This window comes from Strongylocentrotus purpuratus, unplaced genomic scaffold (genome assembly GCF_000002235.5).
Source record: "Strongylocentrotus purpuratus isolate Spur 01 unplaced genomic scaffold, Spur_5.0 spur5_contig_846, whole genome shotgun sequence".
NCBI lineage: Eukaryota > Metazoa > Echinodermata > Echinoidea > Camarodonta > Strongylocentrotidae > Strongylocentrotus > Strongylocentrotus purpuratus.
In genome coordinates, this window is record NW_022145553.1 from 659,054 (window position 1) to 677,666 (window position 18,613).

At 37.6% G+C, this 18,613-nt stretch overlaps 1 protein-coding gene across 2 annotated transcripts; it reads right to left on the minus strand.

The window, feature by feature from the left end:
- Nucleotides 1-12,452: 12,452 nt before the first annotated feature.
- LOC115918842 (COMM domain-containing protein 3-like) lies at nt 12,453-17,772 on the minus strand. 2 transcript variants are annotated; one of them, XM_030992271.1, is made up of 5 exons: nt 17,568-17,772; nt 16,356-16,464; nt 15,317-15,476; nt 13,956-14,069; nt 12,453-12,909 (listed from the first exon to the last, which is right to left on the minus strand). In XM_030992271.1, the coding sequence occupies exons 1-5, from the start codon at nt 17,701-17,703 to the stop codon at nt 12,847-12,849; spliced, it is 582 nt and encodes a 193-aa protein (XP_030848131.1). In that variant the 5' UTR covers nt 17,704-17,772; the 3' UTR covers nt 12,453-12,846. The 2 variants fall into 2 exon arrangements, with proteins under 2 accessions (XP_030848131.1, XP_030848140.1); XM_030992280.1 differs by having other exon boundaries at nt 16,356-16,489; nt 17,568-17,662.
- Between the last annotated feature and the right edge of the window lie 841 nt (nt 17,773-18,613).

Consider the following 18,613-nt stretch of genomic DNA (forward strand, 5'->3'; position numbering starts at 1 on the left):
CCACCAGCGCACTTTTACGAGTATTACGGCGAAACTGGCCAGGCTAGCGTGTAAAAAAAATATTCGCTTCCCGGCCACCTTCATACCAAACTTTCAGCGCCGCTATGATAACCGTGTCTGCTTCCAGTGCGGCATCGCCGGTCACGTGCGTACCAGTTGCCCAGCTATCGGAGCCAGTCGACAGCCAATACGCCAGCAACCAGGGCCCCCAGGCGTCACCCAAGGAATCCTTTAGAGTGAAGCTACCACCAGGAGTCAAAGGTAGACTTAAATGATCTTATAATTTTTGGAAGTCTGAGCTTAAAGCCACACCATTTATTCTTGATTTTATCAATGAAGTCTATAAGTAACCTTTTGACATATTTCCCCCTCAGTTTTATGCAAGAATAACAGATCAAGTTTTGAATCATTCTGAGTTTGTTGAGACGGCCTTTGCCGATTTGTTGAAAAGACAGTGCGTCGTCGAATGGCCATGCTGCAATCATTAACAGTCACTGAAGGCAAAAAGTTACGATTGGTTCTGGACCTACGCCACCCAAATAAATATGTTAAGAAGTTTAAATTCAAGTATGAAGATTTACCCCACATTTCGCAAGTACTCGGTCCAAACCAATTTTATTTCTCTTTCGACCTAGAATCCGGATATCATCACGTCGATATCTTCCCCCACACCAGCAATACTTAGGCTTCTCCTGGGTTCATAATGATTCAATTGTTAGATATTACATGTTCACGGTTCTACCTTTTGGCCTCAACAGCGCATGTTACTTGTTTACCAATCTAACTAGACCATTAGTCTATTACTGGCGCGCCCGCGTCATTATTTCCTTTGTTTATATCGACGACGGTCTCGTCATTTCCCCCAGCCTCAGTTCGGCTCTATCGAGCATGACCTTAGTGCGCGACACCCTTACCCGCAGCGGGTTTGTCCCCAGCAAGACAAAATGCAAATGGGAACCCACCAATCAAATCCAATAGCTAGGTCTCGTTCTAGATTCAATAACAGAGCATTTTTTTTGTACCACAATCTAAGATCAACAAATTGCTGCTCAGCATCGAAGCGATTGTTTCTTTGACACAGTCAGCACGACCAGTACCTATAAAGAATTTGGAGCCCCATCTGCGCTAGTTTTTTTCAGACGCTAGCGATACCGGTTACGGAGGCTACGTACAGGACAACACTCACACGCGTTTCCACGGAAAGTGGACTCGCGCAGAGTCGCTCAAAAGTTCTACTTGGCGTGAACTGGCCGCCGTACTTCGAATAATTTCTGAAGGCCACTCTCTTTTCCAAAATCAAAAGCTCAAGTGGATGACAGACAATGAAAATGTCCCACGCATTATCAAGAGCGGGAGTGTCAAGCCAGACCTTCATGACATTGCTCTTGCAATTTTCGATTTGTGCCAAACTCATAATATCGTCATAATATATCCCGAATGGTTGCCTATGCATCTTCTTTAGGAGTCGCAACCGTTTTTAATGAGAACCCTTCTTTTCTTTCCTTGGCTCTCCGTTTCGACCATAAACGTCCACCCCGACAGAATAATCGGGGATCTTGTTGTACGGAAATGGGATACTGTTCAACATGTGTCTAAAATGTATCATTAGGTATGCTATTTTGTTTAATGCGTCATTTGACATGCACCTTTGTTTTAGTTCATTGTTTCATGCAAACTCCAACATCGTTTAACGCATCATTTGGTATGCAACATTGATTTAATGCATCATTTGGCATGCAAAAGTCGTTTTCAATGCATCATTTGGCATGCAAAAATTGTTCATGCATCATTTGGCATGTAAACATCGTTTTAACGCATCATTTGGTATGCAACATTGATTTAAATGCATCATTTGGCATGCACAAAATCGTTTAACGCATCATTTGGTATGCATAAAATGTTAATGCATCATTTGGTATGCATAAATCGTTTCAATGCATCATTTGGTATGCAATATTGATTTAATGCATCAAAAATGTACAAGCATCAGTGTCACTCTTTACCCGCCTTCTCCAACTTTCTTTGGCGTTTTCTCAAGAGCCAGTACTGCTCCGTACCAATCTGTTCACCAATATCCTGTTTCAAACTTGTCATTTATTTTGTATTAAGGTAGATATAGAATATAAATTAACTTTCTTACGGAACGTAGTGGAGAAAGAAAGTGAAATTTATGTTCGTTATCGAACGCATACCTCCGCGAACAGCTGCATTACGTAATCTTTTGTTATATGCATTCTCGTTATTCGAGATTCGAGCTTACACGCTCATTCTCGGTTATGCAGTCAGAGCTCTATTACCCTCCCATCCCAAAATAACTTCCCTTTTTAAAACTATCGCGTATATCATATTAAAGAAGCAAATGCATAGCATTTATTTACACCGGTCATTATTTGTGTCATGATCGTGATCGTCAAAAGTTGTCGCCCTTTTATGCGACCACGCTATTTTTGTCGGATTTGCTGTTTTGTTTCTTTTTTATATCTTCCATTTGGCAGAAGAATGGAGCAAGCTGTCCTCCCCACTCCAGGACCCATCATTACAAGCCTTGGCAGTCTATGATCTTCCTTCACTCCTGACGACTGCCAAGGCATCTTCAACCACCAAGCAATATCTTCATTCTTGGAAAAGAAGGGAGGGGCAACTGCAGCTTTAAACGCCTATGTCTCACCTTTTCTGATTTCAAGGCACGGACGATGGTAGTCAACAAAGGCCAGGAACGTTTATTTACAACCCGACGCCAAGTCTGACCTCATACCTTCACAGAGCCTCGGAATTTGAATCACTATCGTTCATATTTGACTATCTAGCAATTATATTCGTAGTATGTTGCCAACAATTTCATTATTTTACATGTATGTTTACATGACACCTACAAAACTCTTATCCAAAATACTTGTAGGTGCACGGTTTTTCATAAACAAGGAACAGGGAGTGCGCCCTCGTTCAGTTCCCTTGGTCGCAACCACGTTTCCTCCAAAAAATAACAAATACATTGGGGGTTGTTCGTGGCCTCCGTAAACTAGTGTCCAACACTAGCTAGGCACTGGACGCCTTGTTTTCCATTTTCGCTAGGTTTATCCTTTAAAAAAAAATATATATATAGATAAATCGCACGATTAGCTTCCACCTAACAAAATTGATGTATATATTTCGTGCGCATGTAATGCTTTCCGTAGGCGCCTAAATACAGCCTACCTGTTTTTTTTGTTTTTTGTTTATAAAAAGAATGTCACTTAAAAGTACATATTCAAACGTGTCTCATGTTTACGGTTTACATTACACGTCGTGTTATTATCCATCAAATTGAAAGAAGAAGTGTAAACAATAATAAAGAAGAGTCAAGAGCCAGTACTGCTCCGTAAGAGCCAGTACTGCTCCGTACCAATCTGTTCACCAATATCCTGTTTCAAACTTGTCATTTATTTTGTATTAAGGTAGATATAGAATATAAATTAACTTTCTTACGGAACGTAGTGGAGAAAGAAAATCTCTATGTATTGACCACATCAACTCGGCTTCAAACAAAATCAGTAAATGCAGGGAGCGGCTAAAATTCAAACAAACATTTATTGGGGAAAAAAGTTGACAACAAAACAACAACAAATATATGTTTATATATTATCATTATCATAAATAGGACATCAATCACTTCATGCATTTATCTTATAGCACACGAAGAAATATAATAATAATAATGATAATAATAAGAAGAAGAAGAAGAAGAAGAAGAAAAAGAAGAAGAAGAAGAAGAAGAAGAAGAAGAAGAAGAAGAAGAAGAAGAAAAGAGTAGGAGGAGAAGGAAAAGAAGAAGAAGAAGAAGACGACGACGATGGCAAAGGCGTGAGAGGAGTAGGAGGAGAAGAAGAAGAAAGACGAAAAGAAGACGAAATAGAAGAAGAAGAAGAAGAAGGAGAAGAAGAAGAAGAAGAAGAAGAAGAAGAAGAAGAAGAAAAGAAGACGAAATAGAAGAATATAAGAAGAAGAAGTGGAAGAAGAAGAATGTTGGTGCTGAAACAATGGTATGGTCTATACTATTTTCGATCCATATTCTATTCTCCCTCTACGTAGAAAATATGGATAATCAACTCACAAAACTATTGCTTCATGTATAATGCAAGTTAATACATTTTGCAATTATTCTACTGTAATTATTTTGTTTTTATAAATACCCCAGTATTACTTAAAACGAAATTGATATGTATTTGTCTTTTATTATTCTTATTTTCTTGTATTAGCATTGATTGAACTATTTAAATTCTGTGTCATTGTGTGTTTGTTTCTTTCTTTCTTTGTGTTTTATTGTTGTGTTTTGGTGTGATTTGATTATGTAAACTTCATTGTGACTATTGCAATTCAGTCTCTGGAGTAAGAAAATGGAAGAAACATAATTATATTCAATAGAACACTCCAATCGTCAATCAAGAAGAAGAAAAGGGGTAGTCGAAAAGCCCGCTACTTTGTAATCATTTTTCCTTTCTCTCTCTCTCTCTCTCTTTCATTCTCTCTCTCCTTCTCTCTCTCTCTCTCTCTCTTCACTTTCCCCTTTTTTCTCTCTTCCTCTTACTCTCCCACTCTCTTTTTCTCCTCCTCCTTCTCTCCCTCTCCCTCTCTCTATCTCTCTCTCTCCGTTGTCGTGCCACCTTGTCCCCATTGCCTATACCCCCACCGTTTATGATTCAATTTATCGACCTGCCAAATGGGTCAGATAAAAACTGAAAGTACAAGAGTCCATTAACGAAGGTTTAGTTGTGATGCTTCTTTGTATACGACATGGTTAATTGATGATAATGTTCTGAATTCAATCAAAACGAAAGAAAATAAAATATATCCTCATTGTGTAGAACTAAAGACGGTGATGCTAAAAACTATTCACATATTAAATACGGTACTACTTCCTTTTCGCACGGAAATTATATTGCTATGCATTACTAATTATGTATGTCATGAATATTTTCAAACTACAACTTCTACCGGGGATAAACGATCAAGAAAATACGATTTACTAAGGGAAACGGAAGGTTCCTTTTATGAAACTTTTACATGTTATCTGGGGGTTTCATCTTTTGTCCGAACGCAAATTTCTTTGATGATCGTTGCTGTTGGCAACTGGATTTAAAGGTACGGATGCTGCACTGACACCTGACATTGATATCGACTTTTACATCAGAAACTACAACAGAAGTGACAATAATCACTGAAGAAACAACTGATGATATTAAAAGGAAAGTAACGCAATTGGAGTAAAATCCATCCACTGGCAGTAAAGTCGTAAAGTCGTAAGGACAGAATCATCTTCGTTCCACAGCAGGCTGGCAAGGAGAATGGGTACACACGTTGAAACCACGACTTCTCAGAATCATTCGAAAATTCACTTGTCACCGACAGTTTCCGTCATTAATGTCTCTAAATCTCACCAATCCACAGTGTCTCCATCGGTCGGATCAGGGGCAAAGACCACAATAATCACTCTCGGGACACTGTTTTTGGTCTCTAGTTTGGTGATCATCTACATGTGCTACTCTCGTCGTAACCGTCACCGTCGCAACCACTCTTCGTCCATGATATTCATCCACCATGTCGATGACCACCTCGATACAATGTCGATGCGCTCGGACCAGGAGAGAACGCTCAAGATGGACAATGAACGACGTCCGTCGCTTCGTAATCCACTAGCGGTTGCGATGTCGGCGATCACGCCTGATCTGATGAAAGAAAACACCAGCAGGCCAAAAGTCTTGGGGGAAAATGACGGATGTGGACAAACGTTCAATCACAGCTTCAAAGATCGTAGGCTGTCCAGGTCTTTGGAGACAATCTGCAAAGAAACCGATGGAGGATTCTGGATTGACTGTCATCTCTCAGAAGAGGATATTCGTATCAATCTCAAGAAGACGCGGGGAAGCCAAATTCAAAGGCATTATGATCCAAGGTCTTCAGGCCGATACCCGATGGGAAGCAACAATCTATGGAACAATCCACTGTGTCGCTCTTCACCATCTTTATCGAAACAACCCGCTCCTCAGGTCTCGAATCAGAACTATGAAGACATGACCAGTCCACATCATGAAAGCTCCGCAATCTCTAACACCTACAGTTTTCCTTGCAAATCGGATGATGGCAAACCTCGGGAGTGGCCCACGGAGAAGAATCTGTCCCGCGAGCGACGGGAAGAGCCACAGAGACATCTTCCTATAAACCTCGACGTAAGTCAAGAGGGGGAAGAGATTGAAACCCCTCTAAGCACAGTGAACACAAAAGAGGGGGTTCCTACAAGCTCACTTTCACCAGGTCTTCAACGAGAGGACAATCCCGATAGGGGAACTATTGTCCCTGATATGGGATCCCGACCCCTTCCGCCGATACCTCAGCAGGAGACAGCAAGAGAGACGCCTCCTCCGCAAGACCATCGCTACCAGCGGAGAGGTGCTTCAATGCCTTCCCGAGACGCCGGTTCAGTGCGGTCCATCGTTTCGGAGAGACGTGTCAGATTTGAAGAAGGGTTTTGACATATTTACTAATATGGGAGGCCAGGAGGGCCGGGCCGGCCGGCACATCAGTTTGATGATATTGTTACACAGCTGTAAATCTTTATTTGAGCCATAAACCTATGTACTATTAGATTTATACACACATATTGGTTTCGCCCCCCGGTGAAAACGCTGGTAATACTGTTGAACCTGTTGATACCTCGGTCACAAACAGTGACTCCAGAACGACTAAAAACCGACAGAATCTTTGCCATTGTTTGCTGTTAGTGTTATCTTTTTTTGTTTGTTCTGTCTGTTGTCGACCTGGTTTCGGTCTCGTGAGTAGGCTACTTATGCCAATATTTTCGTTTCAGACTCGCCAAAGTGACTGAGGTATGATCTTGCATGGAGTCGTATTATAGGCCTAGTTCTCAAAGCCAGATTTTGTGAACTCGTTTGATGGAGGGAACAGGCTTTCCGACTTTAGAATTATTGTTTTTGCTTCACTGTCCCGTCGTCTCTTTTCCATCTTAACTTTCTCAAGTTGTTGAAAAATCCAAATTCATACAGGAAAACATATACAGGAAACAAAGAAACGCTTGGTTTAATTCAATAATGTTTACATTTGTTTCTATTTCATTTCTATTTTAATAACGAGATTTTACGGAAACATAATCACAGTAGAGGCATTCAGGTCTAACATTTGTGATACCTATATTTCATTCCTGATAAGTTTTTAACCAATGCAATGAGTAAACGACAAACACGTTTTTCGTGAAGGATGATTATTTATTCATTGAAACTGGAATGTTAAAAAGTCATGCGATACCAACGAACGATTTATTAAAAGTAATTGCTCGTAAATCAGTTAAACAGGAAGTTCACATTCACCAAATTTGATAGCTTTCACATTAATATTAAAGGGATAGTTGAGTTCTGTTGCAGAGGGCGCTACACAAAATAATTTTTTGTGAGATTATGAAAAACTGAGTGCCAAATTTGAAAGAACATATACAATTTAAATGTCAAAATCATCTTTGTTCATCAAAATCGGTTCAGAGACGGCTAAAATATCCATAAATATAACGATTTCTAATATTTGTGTACCACCACAAAATTAATATTCGATAATTTGAAAATGCCGTTGAAAAAACGGATTGCGCCTTTTACGTTGTATTTCAGCCAATGCCGATGTTGACTTTTTTGTTGGCTTTTTCATGTTGGTTATATTAAGCCCAACCAGCCGCCCATATATTGTTATTAATTAATTAATTAATAAACGGTCACCGTATTTTTTGGAAAGTGGAGCTGAATTGGTATGATTGCATTGGCTAAATTTCACACATTTTGGGGTCTAAAATTATCTTCATAGCAATTTTAGGTCCTCAAAGGGCACTAGAAATGTCATATAGAATAAGAGCAATAACCATGCACTTTGAAGGCAATTGCGGTCTGAAAAGAGAACTCAACTATCCCTTTAAAAACAGACACAGTAGTAAATTATTGTTTAATTATTAAACAGTTTGTAATGAAATAATTAATCTATACACAGCACTATGATGGCTACATTCGAGTTGTAAATTGCTAACATTGTAAACACTGCAGACCATAAATAGTGTTGAAAAATCTGTTAATCAGCAACTCTAACAGATAGGATATTTCAGAAGGTCTTACGTGAGAAGGCGTCATCATTAATTATGATTAATAATCTCTTTAGCATTGAATGAGAAAATAAACTTCTTGACAAATCGACGTTTACATGACTTGTTTAAGCTGATTCTTCTTGTAAGGTATTTTCGATTAACCGCAGACCGCAGGGAGAGAGTTGAGGAGAGAGAGTGAGAAAGGGAAGGAGAGAGAGAGATAGAGCGCTTGAGAGAGAAAGAGAGAGAGAAAAGGAAGGAGAGAGAGAGAGCGCTTGAGAGAGAAAGAGAGAGGGAGAGAGAGAGAGAGAGAGAGAGAGAGAGAGGGGGAGAGAACGTGAACAGAAGAATGATACGACCCCTCCGACCCCTAAAAAATGGCTGGAACCATGCTACATGTACGCCACTTCTCAAAATTGCAACTTTAGAAAATCGCTGTAATGATTATGATCGATTGTTTAATTGTGATTATAAGTACATAATATTCATCCACGTGTGTTATTTGGATACTATAAACCAACTGTTGATAATTCACAGATGCATGCATACAGAGCTGCCAACGCCAACTGAACAAAAATCCTATTCTTTTCCCCAAATAATCTTATTTTTGATCGATAAGTACTTTCTCACCACGAACATACATTTTCTGTTGGGGGGGGGGGGTGTTACCAATTTACATAAGTTCCTACATACAGGAAGACATCTGTTTATGGACTATTGGTTGAATAAGCATGATTTCGCCATGACTAGTGTGTTCCATGATTTTTTGATTTTTTTTTGTTGTTCAAAATGGCTTTTAATAGACATATTTGAGAATTTTCCTATTAAAAAGACATTATAGCGACATACTGTGTTTCCCGAACAGACATCATCATGTTCATACTACTTGAATAAGTTTTGTTTTCGGAAATGGAAATAGACATTATAGTGTTTCTGTGTTTCCAGACAATTCATATTCATGTCATTCAACTTGAATAAATTTTGTTTACGGAATATGAGTTGATAAATAAATTATTGATAAATAAGTCATTTTTAGTGTAAATTTCTTTCTATTTGCAAGATAATTTTGTTCTCACAAATAAAATCAAAACACCTAGACATAGTAAACATGAATTTTTACGTTATGAATTTATAAATAATAACTTATTTATAAAAACAATGCGTTTGGAGTGGTTTTCTTGTTTCCATTTGGAAGAGATATTTGCTTGTCTCCCCCTCCTTACGACAGCAAATAACACAAGAAATGATAAACTTTTAAATGTACAGTTCAAAATTTCCAACACAATTCTTTATCACAGTGTAGTTATAACCATGTTCATGTAGTTCTACTGAGCTAATGTAAAGCTAAAACTGTCAATTCTTTCTTAAAGGGGAAGCCCACCCTGATATCAAGTTCGTTTTAATAAAAGCAGAAAACTAGATAAACAAATTAGTGAAATTTTGAGGAAAATTAGAAATAGGAAAGTTACAAACTGTTTTCTTCAATGAAACAAAAATTGGCAACACTGAGACGTATCATGCGAGCGCTTCTGGACTTCCCCTTAAATGGACACATACATCGTAAATCTAGTTTCACTTTCAAGATGTAACTTTAATCATTCACCTTCTCATTTGACAGCAACGATGCTTTAATTAAGCAGCGAGTCCCTTCATAACTTATCACGTTCTATTGCGTTTTGATGAAAGAGTTTAACTTGAAAATATTAAATAAAGACTCCATTTTGTCCGGTGACTTATCAGAAGCGAGAAGGGAGTAATTATGCCTATTACTAATATTTGATTTTTTATCAATTTTAGGATATAGACTCATCTGCAATTGGCCTCTTCTAACAATAAAAACAAAACATAAACAACGGCAGCAGCAGCAGCAAAATATTCTTACTTATGATCACCTTTAATTCATATTTAACATGTCCCTTTCGTCATTAATTCTATTTCGTTCTTTTGCTATCCCCACCTCCTCATTTTCCCCTTTCTCTCTTCCTACCCCCTCCCTCTCCCCTAGTTACCTATGTCCCTCTTCCTCTCTTTAAATCTCTTTGCCCTTTATCTCTTCCTTTCCTATCCCCCCTCTCTCTCTCTCTCTCTCTCCTATCTCTCTCTCTCTCTCTCTCTCTCTCTCTCTCTCTCTCTCTCTCTCTCCCTCTCTATTTTCATTCTTTCCAGTCATTCCTTTCTCTGTTGAACGCGACGTTATCCATGAAGCAAAAGTCGTTCTCCTCTCCTTCTTCTCTTTCTTCTTCCATTCTTCCTTTTTTCTGTGTGCCGTAAAAGGGATGTGATAGATCTTTCTATATCTTTATGACATTTGATATGACATTCAAAGGTTAACTATGACAACTTTCTGTTAGGTTTAGAATAATTGTGAATCAGTGAATAGGGGCGGCCAAACACGGAATGGAGTGGGTTGGGTCATAAATTATAGGGGGGCTTGGGCGGAATGCCCCCCCCCCCCAAAAAAAAAAAAAAAATAATAATAATAATAATAATAATAATAATAATAAATAAAATAAAATAAATAAATAACTTCAATCATTATTGATAATAGTCTTTATTAGAATAAATGTATATACAAAATAATTGTACTTTATGTACATGTATAGCTCGTCAACGTCTGTGCATTTTGAGTTTACAATCCTAAATTAAAACCGACTAAAAAAAATGTAAATCTGCTTGAGTGATCTACAAATTTTCTCTCAAAGTTCCACTTAAACAGAAAACTATTTTATTTCAGTAAAAAAAGAAAGAAAGAGAAGCTACCTGTAGTTATGCTTGGTTATGAACAGCGATAAAGCATTAGATGAAATTAACGGTGGTAATTACAACTACTTAAAGGGACTTAAGTCATTTCAACGGTCCATCGACTGTATTCAATATGAAAAGTACCAAAAAAAACTTGATTTTGAGTAAATAAGTGTTTAAAATCAATGCAAAGAATTAAAGAGAAGCGGCATGTGGATGGGGATAATGTAATGCATATACTATGAAAGTTCCCCTCTATACATGATATCTACATTGTATATTAGATTTATTTGTACAAAATAGAGTTTATATATGATTATTCCTTTACAAAATTACCTTTGGCTTTAATACACAACTAAAGTTGATAATCTTTCAGTCAGGGATCATTTTATTTCACCTACTTTCATAACCATGACCAATTTTTGAAATACTACTTTAAGTACCGGTACTCCACAAAGATATATTTTTGCAAATACTTATACATGAATGAGCTGTGAAATTGACAGATATCTAAGATTTTTTTTTTTAATCTGAAGACACAATACAAATTGTGTTCATACTCACTATGAATATGACCACAAAGAAAGCGGACAAAATATACAGTTCCTCAGGTAGACAAAGGAACATCCCTTCACTGCTATTATGTAAAAAGGTGAATATGCATGTGACACCTGTTCTACACATTTTTACATAATAGCAGTGAAGGGATGTTCCTTTGTCTACCTGAGGAACTGTATATTTTGTCCGCTTTCTTTGTCAGTCATATTCATAGTGACTGTCACTATCAAAACTTAATTTACATATTTCAAGCTTAGTCAAATTTCTACATCTGTTTCGATACACTACTAGTCACTTAAACGTCACTTAGTAACACATGTCAAAACATATTTTGCGTATTTTATTGGATTTCATACAGAAGCTACCTGATACTTCTAGTACAAAGGAAAGAGCACATAAAAATCACAAACTTGCCTGCATCTGGCGTTATAGAGAATGTTTGACTTTTGGGGAAGTTGAAAAAATAATTGTCAGATCTTTTCTATTCTTTTTATATCAGAGATGATCAGTAAGATAAGAAAAATGTCCACTGAAACAGATGGCTCTTCAATTAACCTCAAGTTCAACATACGACAAGTAATAGGTAAATGTTGTCGACCACACTTTCATGCCACCTATTTGTGTAGTCACATATACACATTTCTATGTACAGGGCATGTGAATTTTATCAAGACTGGGCCAATTTCTTATAGTTTTTACAATTCCAAAACCTCACAATGTAAACAAGTGACCAGAACTCAACATCACCTTAAAGATAAACTCCAGTACTGGTAAAAAAAAAAAAAAAATTCTCACAGAATCAAACGAAACTTACACTGAATGTGCAAGATTACAAATAAATGACATGTGCCAAACAATTTTGGAAGAAAATGTATACTGGCTGAGTAATGAGCATAGAAAGACAGGAAATCAATGTAGTACTAGCCCCGACACCATGTGTGTTGTCCCATATATAGCTTTCTATGTGAGTGCTTGTTACTTTACCAAGACTCGGTCAAATTTATTATGATTTTGATGACTCCAGAACCTTGCAGTGCACACCAATACTTACATGCTACATGATCAACTGTTTCTGATCCTTTCCACACCTTTTCTTTCACAATGCAATCGCATTACCAGTACTAAAGTTTATCTTTAATTTAAAAGAGACACAAAGATCTATAATGCCTTTGAAGAGACCAAACATCCCTATTTCTGGAGGATGAAATTGTAACTATATTATATTTTCACTGTTGACCATTGTTTGTCGTTTCTCAAATGTTGACAGTTTAAATCTTAGCTTTCTTGAAAAACATCTTTAAATGCTAATGGTTTGAGAAACCTTGGAATGAATTATCATAAGTTGCGTGTAATATTATAAGATATTGTTCTACTATCCTCAGCTATCGCCCGTATAAAACTACTCTCTGTATATTTACATCTAAAAGGTTGTACTGCTATGAGCCTTGAGCTGCTTTTTCTAGGCTTTTTGTTGCATCCTTCAGTTTTCCAACTAGGTCCTGCAAGATAAAAACACAATCATTTGTTTTATTAATTACAATCTAATTTGGTAGAATTGACTGAATAGCAGATAAGGATTTTCTTGTCTGGGTTTTTTGGCTACTGAAGAGATATTTTGAAAAATTTTATTCTACATGTAATTTATGTATGCCATAAATATGAATTTCATAAATTCATTTACATGAAAAGGAGAACAATGAGTTTCATTAATATGAACAATAATTTGAAAAATGTATTCTTGTATGAATTCATGCCTGTTCATGTAGTCAAGACTACAATATTACTGCAATTGTTATTTAGATCATTGTTCCAGTCTGAGGTTCTGTTAAAGCCAATCTGTACTAGTGTGGCCAGGAGAGATTAGACCTCCCTGCATGGTCACTGACAGGTGGTTAATATCTCATCAAATCAGCTCTCAATTAACATAAGAACAAGGGGACCAAGGGGGACCAGCCGTTACCATTGTTTGCTATAAAGAGGGCGCAAGTGGCTATGAGTAGTGCAGTCCTGCTTTAAGTCCTAAATACATTTAAATACTAGGTAAACTGCTATTTGTGATATTATCATCACCATAATCATTATCCTAATCATCTTCACCAACACCACTATCAGCATCATCATTTCCATCCTCATCCTCATGCACTACCATCATTAACCATCATTACTCATTCATTATTATCATCATCACGTTCATCATCATCATCACTTTAATCATCATAACCTTTATCATCATCAACAAAATCACCTTCATCACTATCATCATCAACATCATTTCCACCACCATCACCACCAAAACCAACATTATCATTAACCTCATCATCATAATCATGATCATCATTACCATCCTCATCATCACTTGCATTTTCATCATCATCACCATCATCATCATCATCATCATCATCATCATCATCATCATCATCACCACCACCACCCTCCTCCTCCTCCTCCTCCTCCTTTTTTAAATTATCATCATAATCATCATCAGTGTCACCACCACCACCAACACCACCACCATCATCATCAGTTGAAACAAAACTCAACTCACCTGTAACTGTTCAAGCGAACAGCTAAACTGTATATCTTTGGCACCTCGATGACCCTGCTCTGTCTTGAGGTTTATCAGATAGGTCGGCTGATTGATCTTATCGATGTGCTTGTTCTGAGAATAAGACCCAAGAAAGGACAGTAACAATCTTCTTTTCTTACTACATAAAAACTGCCTACTTGATGATTGAGTGACAGTAATTTGTGATAATCAACATGATTCAAAGATAGAATTAATTATCAAATTCTAAGAAATCTTGTGGAGTACATGTGCTTCGTTATCCAAATTATTATGGAGAACAGAAATATAATCGATTAGTAAATGCTTTTGAGTGCAATACTCCTATCATATAATGAAAAACATTTTGCCTGTATGATCTAATATGAAATCTTGAGCACTTTGAGATACAAATAATTTAACCCCTTACATTTCTACTCAGAAATTTCAAATAATTGAAAGTTTTTCTCAGAAATCAGATCATGCATTTTTCCTGCTCTTTTCCGCCCTAATTTCACTCACATGCAGTTATGAAACTCAAGAAAGATCTTGATCAATTTCGTCATGCTAAACTTATCATCTCTAGGGGAACATATCCAGTTACTGCCTTTGAAAAATCATGCAACTTGTTGTTTATTGTTTTGATAATGGTAGGGCTGCATGGCTAAGTTCAAGCATCGATAACTTTTTCATAAATATTAATTTCCGCAAGAAATTTGCTCAGGTAATTCTTTCTGACTGTTCTGAATAGGAACTTAATGATTTTTAAATAATGATGCACACCTAAATAAGCACAATGCTCACTGCTGCATAGTGACATCCTATGTGTATCTCTGTTCATTGCACGATCGACAGTGTACCATATTTTATGCACATGTTCCTTGCAGTGTGTATGCTGTCATAGGCAAGATAGTTGCATGCCTTCATTGCGCACCAGAGAAACTTGGGTGATGGAAGACAGCCCTTGTGTCTAATAAGCCACTTGGCTCAGTGGAGAGGTAACTGGACAGGCTATGGTATACATATTGATGCTAGCAAGATGAAACTAGGCTGACACTAGCTCACAGCTCTGTGAATGCACACAGATGGTCAATAATGGCATTTATTTATAATACTTGCTGTCATGAGAAAAGAGAGAACAATTCTCTCTTTGAGTTGTGCTCTTGATAGGAGTCAAAGTTGAATGGCTGGATCGTTTGACTTGAGATGCAAAGGTCATGGGCCCAATTCATGACACAAAACCAGTACATGTCCTTGAATAATGCATATTGTTTACATTACCCCAAACCAAGCATTATATCTTTAACAAAATAAAAGCAAAAACCATTCTCACTGGAGAAAGTGTTGGAGCATTCAATACATACCTTTAGATAGAAGTCTAACCGCCAATCGACATCAACAATATGAGGAGGAGTGTGACCGATGTTGCTCAGCATGGATCTTATCTCTTGCTTCTTCTCCTGGAAATGCTTGAGGAAGGCATCGATCCTATCCTGACTGAACTTATTGTCTTCTAAGAAGGAGCTAACAATTCAATGTGGAAAATGAGGTTTAAAAAATATATTTGATTGAGAACTATATTGATACATATGAGTGCAAGTACAACCGCCTGGTTCCATTGCATTTGTAGGTCCTATTCGAAAGTATTTGATAATATAAAATTGCAATACCATTCTTTCCTGGAGATCTAGAGTAAAGTCCCATTAAGTACACATGTAAGTCTATGAACACCAGGAATGTCTACACTTTGGGGAAATGGGATTTTGAGTTAAATCTTGAGAAAAGTGAGCATCGGGAACCCTGAGACTAGAATACAATTATAATCAACAGCTTTGCAAATAAACAACTTGTAATCAGCATTGCAAATAACAATTGCTTCATGTATCATAACATTCGTAGTTATGCAACTCAGCAATAGTTAATACTTCGAAATTCAATAGCTACCTCTTAAATTCTTAACCTTTCTTTAATAATTTGATAAATTTCAATCGTGCAAATAGTGCACTATTTTATGATTTCTAATTTCAATTCTGTTATTTTCTGTATAAGCACAATTTATAAAAACTGTAACAAACATCTGATTCTACATGTGTACATAAGAATTCAAAGAAGAAATATGCCATGACACCTTCAATAAGAGAAAACTGTGGAGTTAATACTTCTAAAGATAGTTTGACACCCTTGAATGATGTTGGTTTGGCGAAGGGAGGAGGGAGTGAAAGAAAGGGAAAGAGCCTCCTCCCCACTCCTCTCAGTCACTTTGCTTCCTTGCATTCCATCAACTTGATCACTGTGATGAGACTTATGCACTCTCCCCCCCCCCCCCAAAAAAGGGGGGGGGGGAGGGGAATAATAACTTTCACTGAATAGACGAATAGTACACCTGCAATCATTTTAACCCACCTGATGGAACTGTTGTCTGCATCATGTTTAGCTGCTTCTAACACCAGTGTATACAGGGAGGCATAGCTTTCCTTCAATACTGCTGGTTCGATAGCTGACACTGCTCCATCTAAAATGAATGATAATTTGCTATTCTGATAATTAAAAAAAAAATAATGAGACATGTTTTTTGTAACTATATTAATATTAAGCACATATGGTATTCATCCCAGGGGATGCTCAAGGTGCATTACTAAGTACTATCATTACCTTGTCTTTAGTCCAGCTGCCATAATGTGCTTTAACTTGGAGCATTCAAGGAATAATTTTGTCTAGGTACAATTTACACTGTATTGGACTTGGATGGGAGTGGTAAATACATGTACATTACCGGTAATATCGTTTTAAATACAAATAAAAACTAGTAAGAAATTTGAAAAACTTCTCAATCAGAGCCTAAGTATTAAATTGCACAAGAGCAAAACAGATGATGTTATGGTAATAACGATAATGATGATGATAATGTTAAAATTAATAAAAGCACAGGATCTCATTAATATTAATAAGAGGATGAGGAGTAACACAAGCACGTAGAAATTTACGTACTGAGCGCTGTACTTTGAGCTAATGATTGGCTGATTTGCTCGAGCAGTTTTGACTTCAAGTTAGAGAGGGCTCACTTATGGTTATGCAGGGAGCGCAATGGTGTTGACCATACAAAATCATCATTTTAAATTTGGAGCATCGCATTCAAAACTACAAAAGTAAGTAGACCCTACTACAGTACAACAAGTCAACAATAATGTCCATTTACTCCCACTTGTTTTGTTCAAGTGTGTACAAAATTGATGCCTCTCAGCACGTATACAGCGCTAGAGGTCAATACGTGTTAGCATCGACTAGGTCTAGACCCTACTATGCTTTGCTAGAGTGCTTTTTCTCTTGACTTTAATAAACTTTATTTCTTCACCTCTCCATTTATTTCTGCCCACTCTTTTCATCTATTCTTACCTCCTTAATGTTAGACCTCCTCCTCCTCATGTTCATCATTACTATCATCACCATTATCATCTTCTTATTATATTTTGTTCATCATTCATCATTTTTCAATTTTATCCACATCGCATCGCGCATCGCGTCGTGTTCATGATTCTTCTTACATCATCGTTATCCAGCATAGATTTCAACGTATGGGACTTGTAATTGTATATTAAAATAATGACCTAGACTCACCACCATCTTCATTTCTACCAGGTTCCGACACGTCTGAGAATATTTTCTGCAATAATGGCTCAAAGGCTTTATCTTGTACTCTAGCAGAGCTCCCAGCTAACTGCAAACCTTCTTGAATCTCTGCAGAAATTTCCATTTTAGTGCTTGAACTGCAAAAAAAACGCCTACTCTGATAATTGAAGTTGGAGACCAATCTTTGGAGAAAAAAAGTATGGTGTCTTTGAAACAGTAGATAGTGTAGTTGTATTCAGTGAGTTATGTGAGAAAAAAATATGCTTGAGTGATTTTTGATGTGTGTAATCAGTAGCGTAATAAGCAAAAACGTTTCTTGGGGTAGAAAAAAAAATCGGCATAGCCACCACTCTTACGTGCTACATGCAGGCCCCGCGGACGATTTTCAAAGTGAGGGAGGGGCCTAGCTGGGGGGGGGGGGGGGGGGGGGGGGGGGGGGATAGAGAAGCCTGGTAGGCCGGCTCCATCCTATTGTACATGTATACTACTGTATCCGTGTAGGCACACTAAACCACCACCATCATCCCCTATTTTTTGTCATCTTATCCTTTTGATATTGTTTACTAGGAACTGATTGATTAATAATTCAATCGTTTTAAGAGGCACAATTTCACAAAATTTCCTCACAATCTTTGGTTTCCCTTTTTTCTCCTCCTCCTCCATATAAAATCAACATCACCATCAGGCATCAAAGGGGGGAGGGGAGAGGGTGAGGTGGGTTCTTTTTTTTTTTTTTTTACATGTGCCTCTCAAATTTGTTTGGAACAGGTGGCTTGAGCCCTCCCCCTCCCCCCCCCCCCCCCCCCCCGAAGCTCCAGGACCGCTTCTGATTATCCTCCTCCTCCTCCTCATCATCACAATGATACTCACCACCCACCTAATCAATCTATCCCTTATCATCATCACCAGCTACTCCCCTTTCCCCTTCGCTTCTCCATGGTCGGGATACTCCCCGTGGAGCGGGACATGTACACTATCATGTGTCGATGAGTGTACCCAATGACCGGAGTAACGATAATTACAATGTAAAGCGC

Bases quoted from the DNA above. Each gene is read 5' to 3' on its own strand.
- LOC115918842 (XM_030992271.1), bottom strand. From the start codon at position 17,703: ATGGAAATTTCTGCAGAGATTCAAGAAGGTTTGCAGTTAGCTGGGAGC. The intron at 16,465-17,567 runs GTGAGTCTAGGT...CATTCATTTTAG, and splicing joins TGGTAGAAATGAAGATGGTG to ATGGAGCAGTGTCAGCTATC. The intron at 12,910-13,955 runs GTGAGTTGAGTT...TTTATCTTGCAG, and splicing joins GTTCGCTTGAACAGTTACAG to GACCTAGTTGGAAAACTGAA.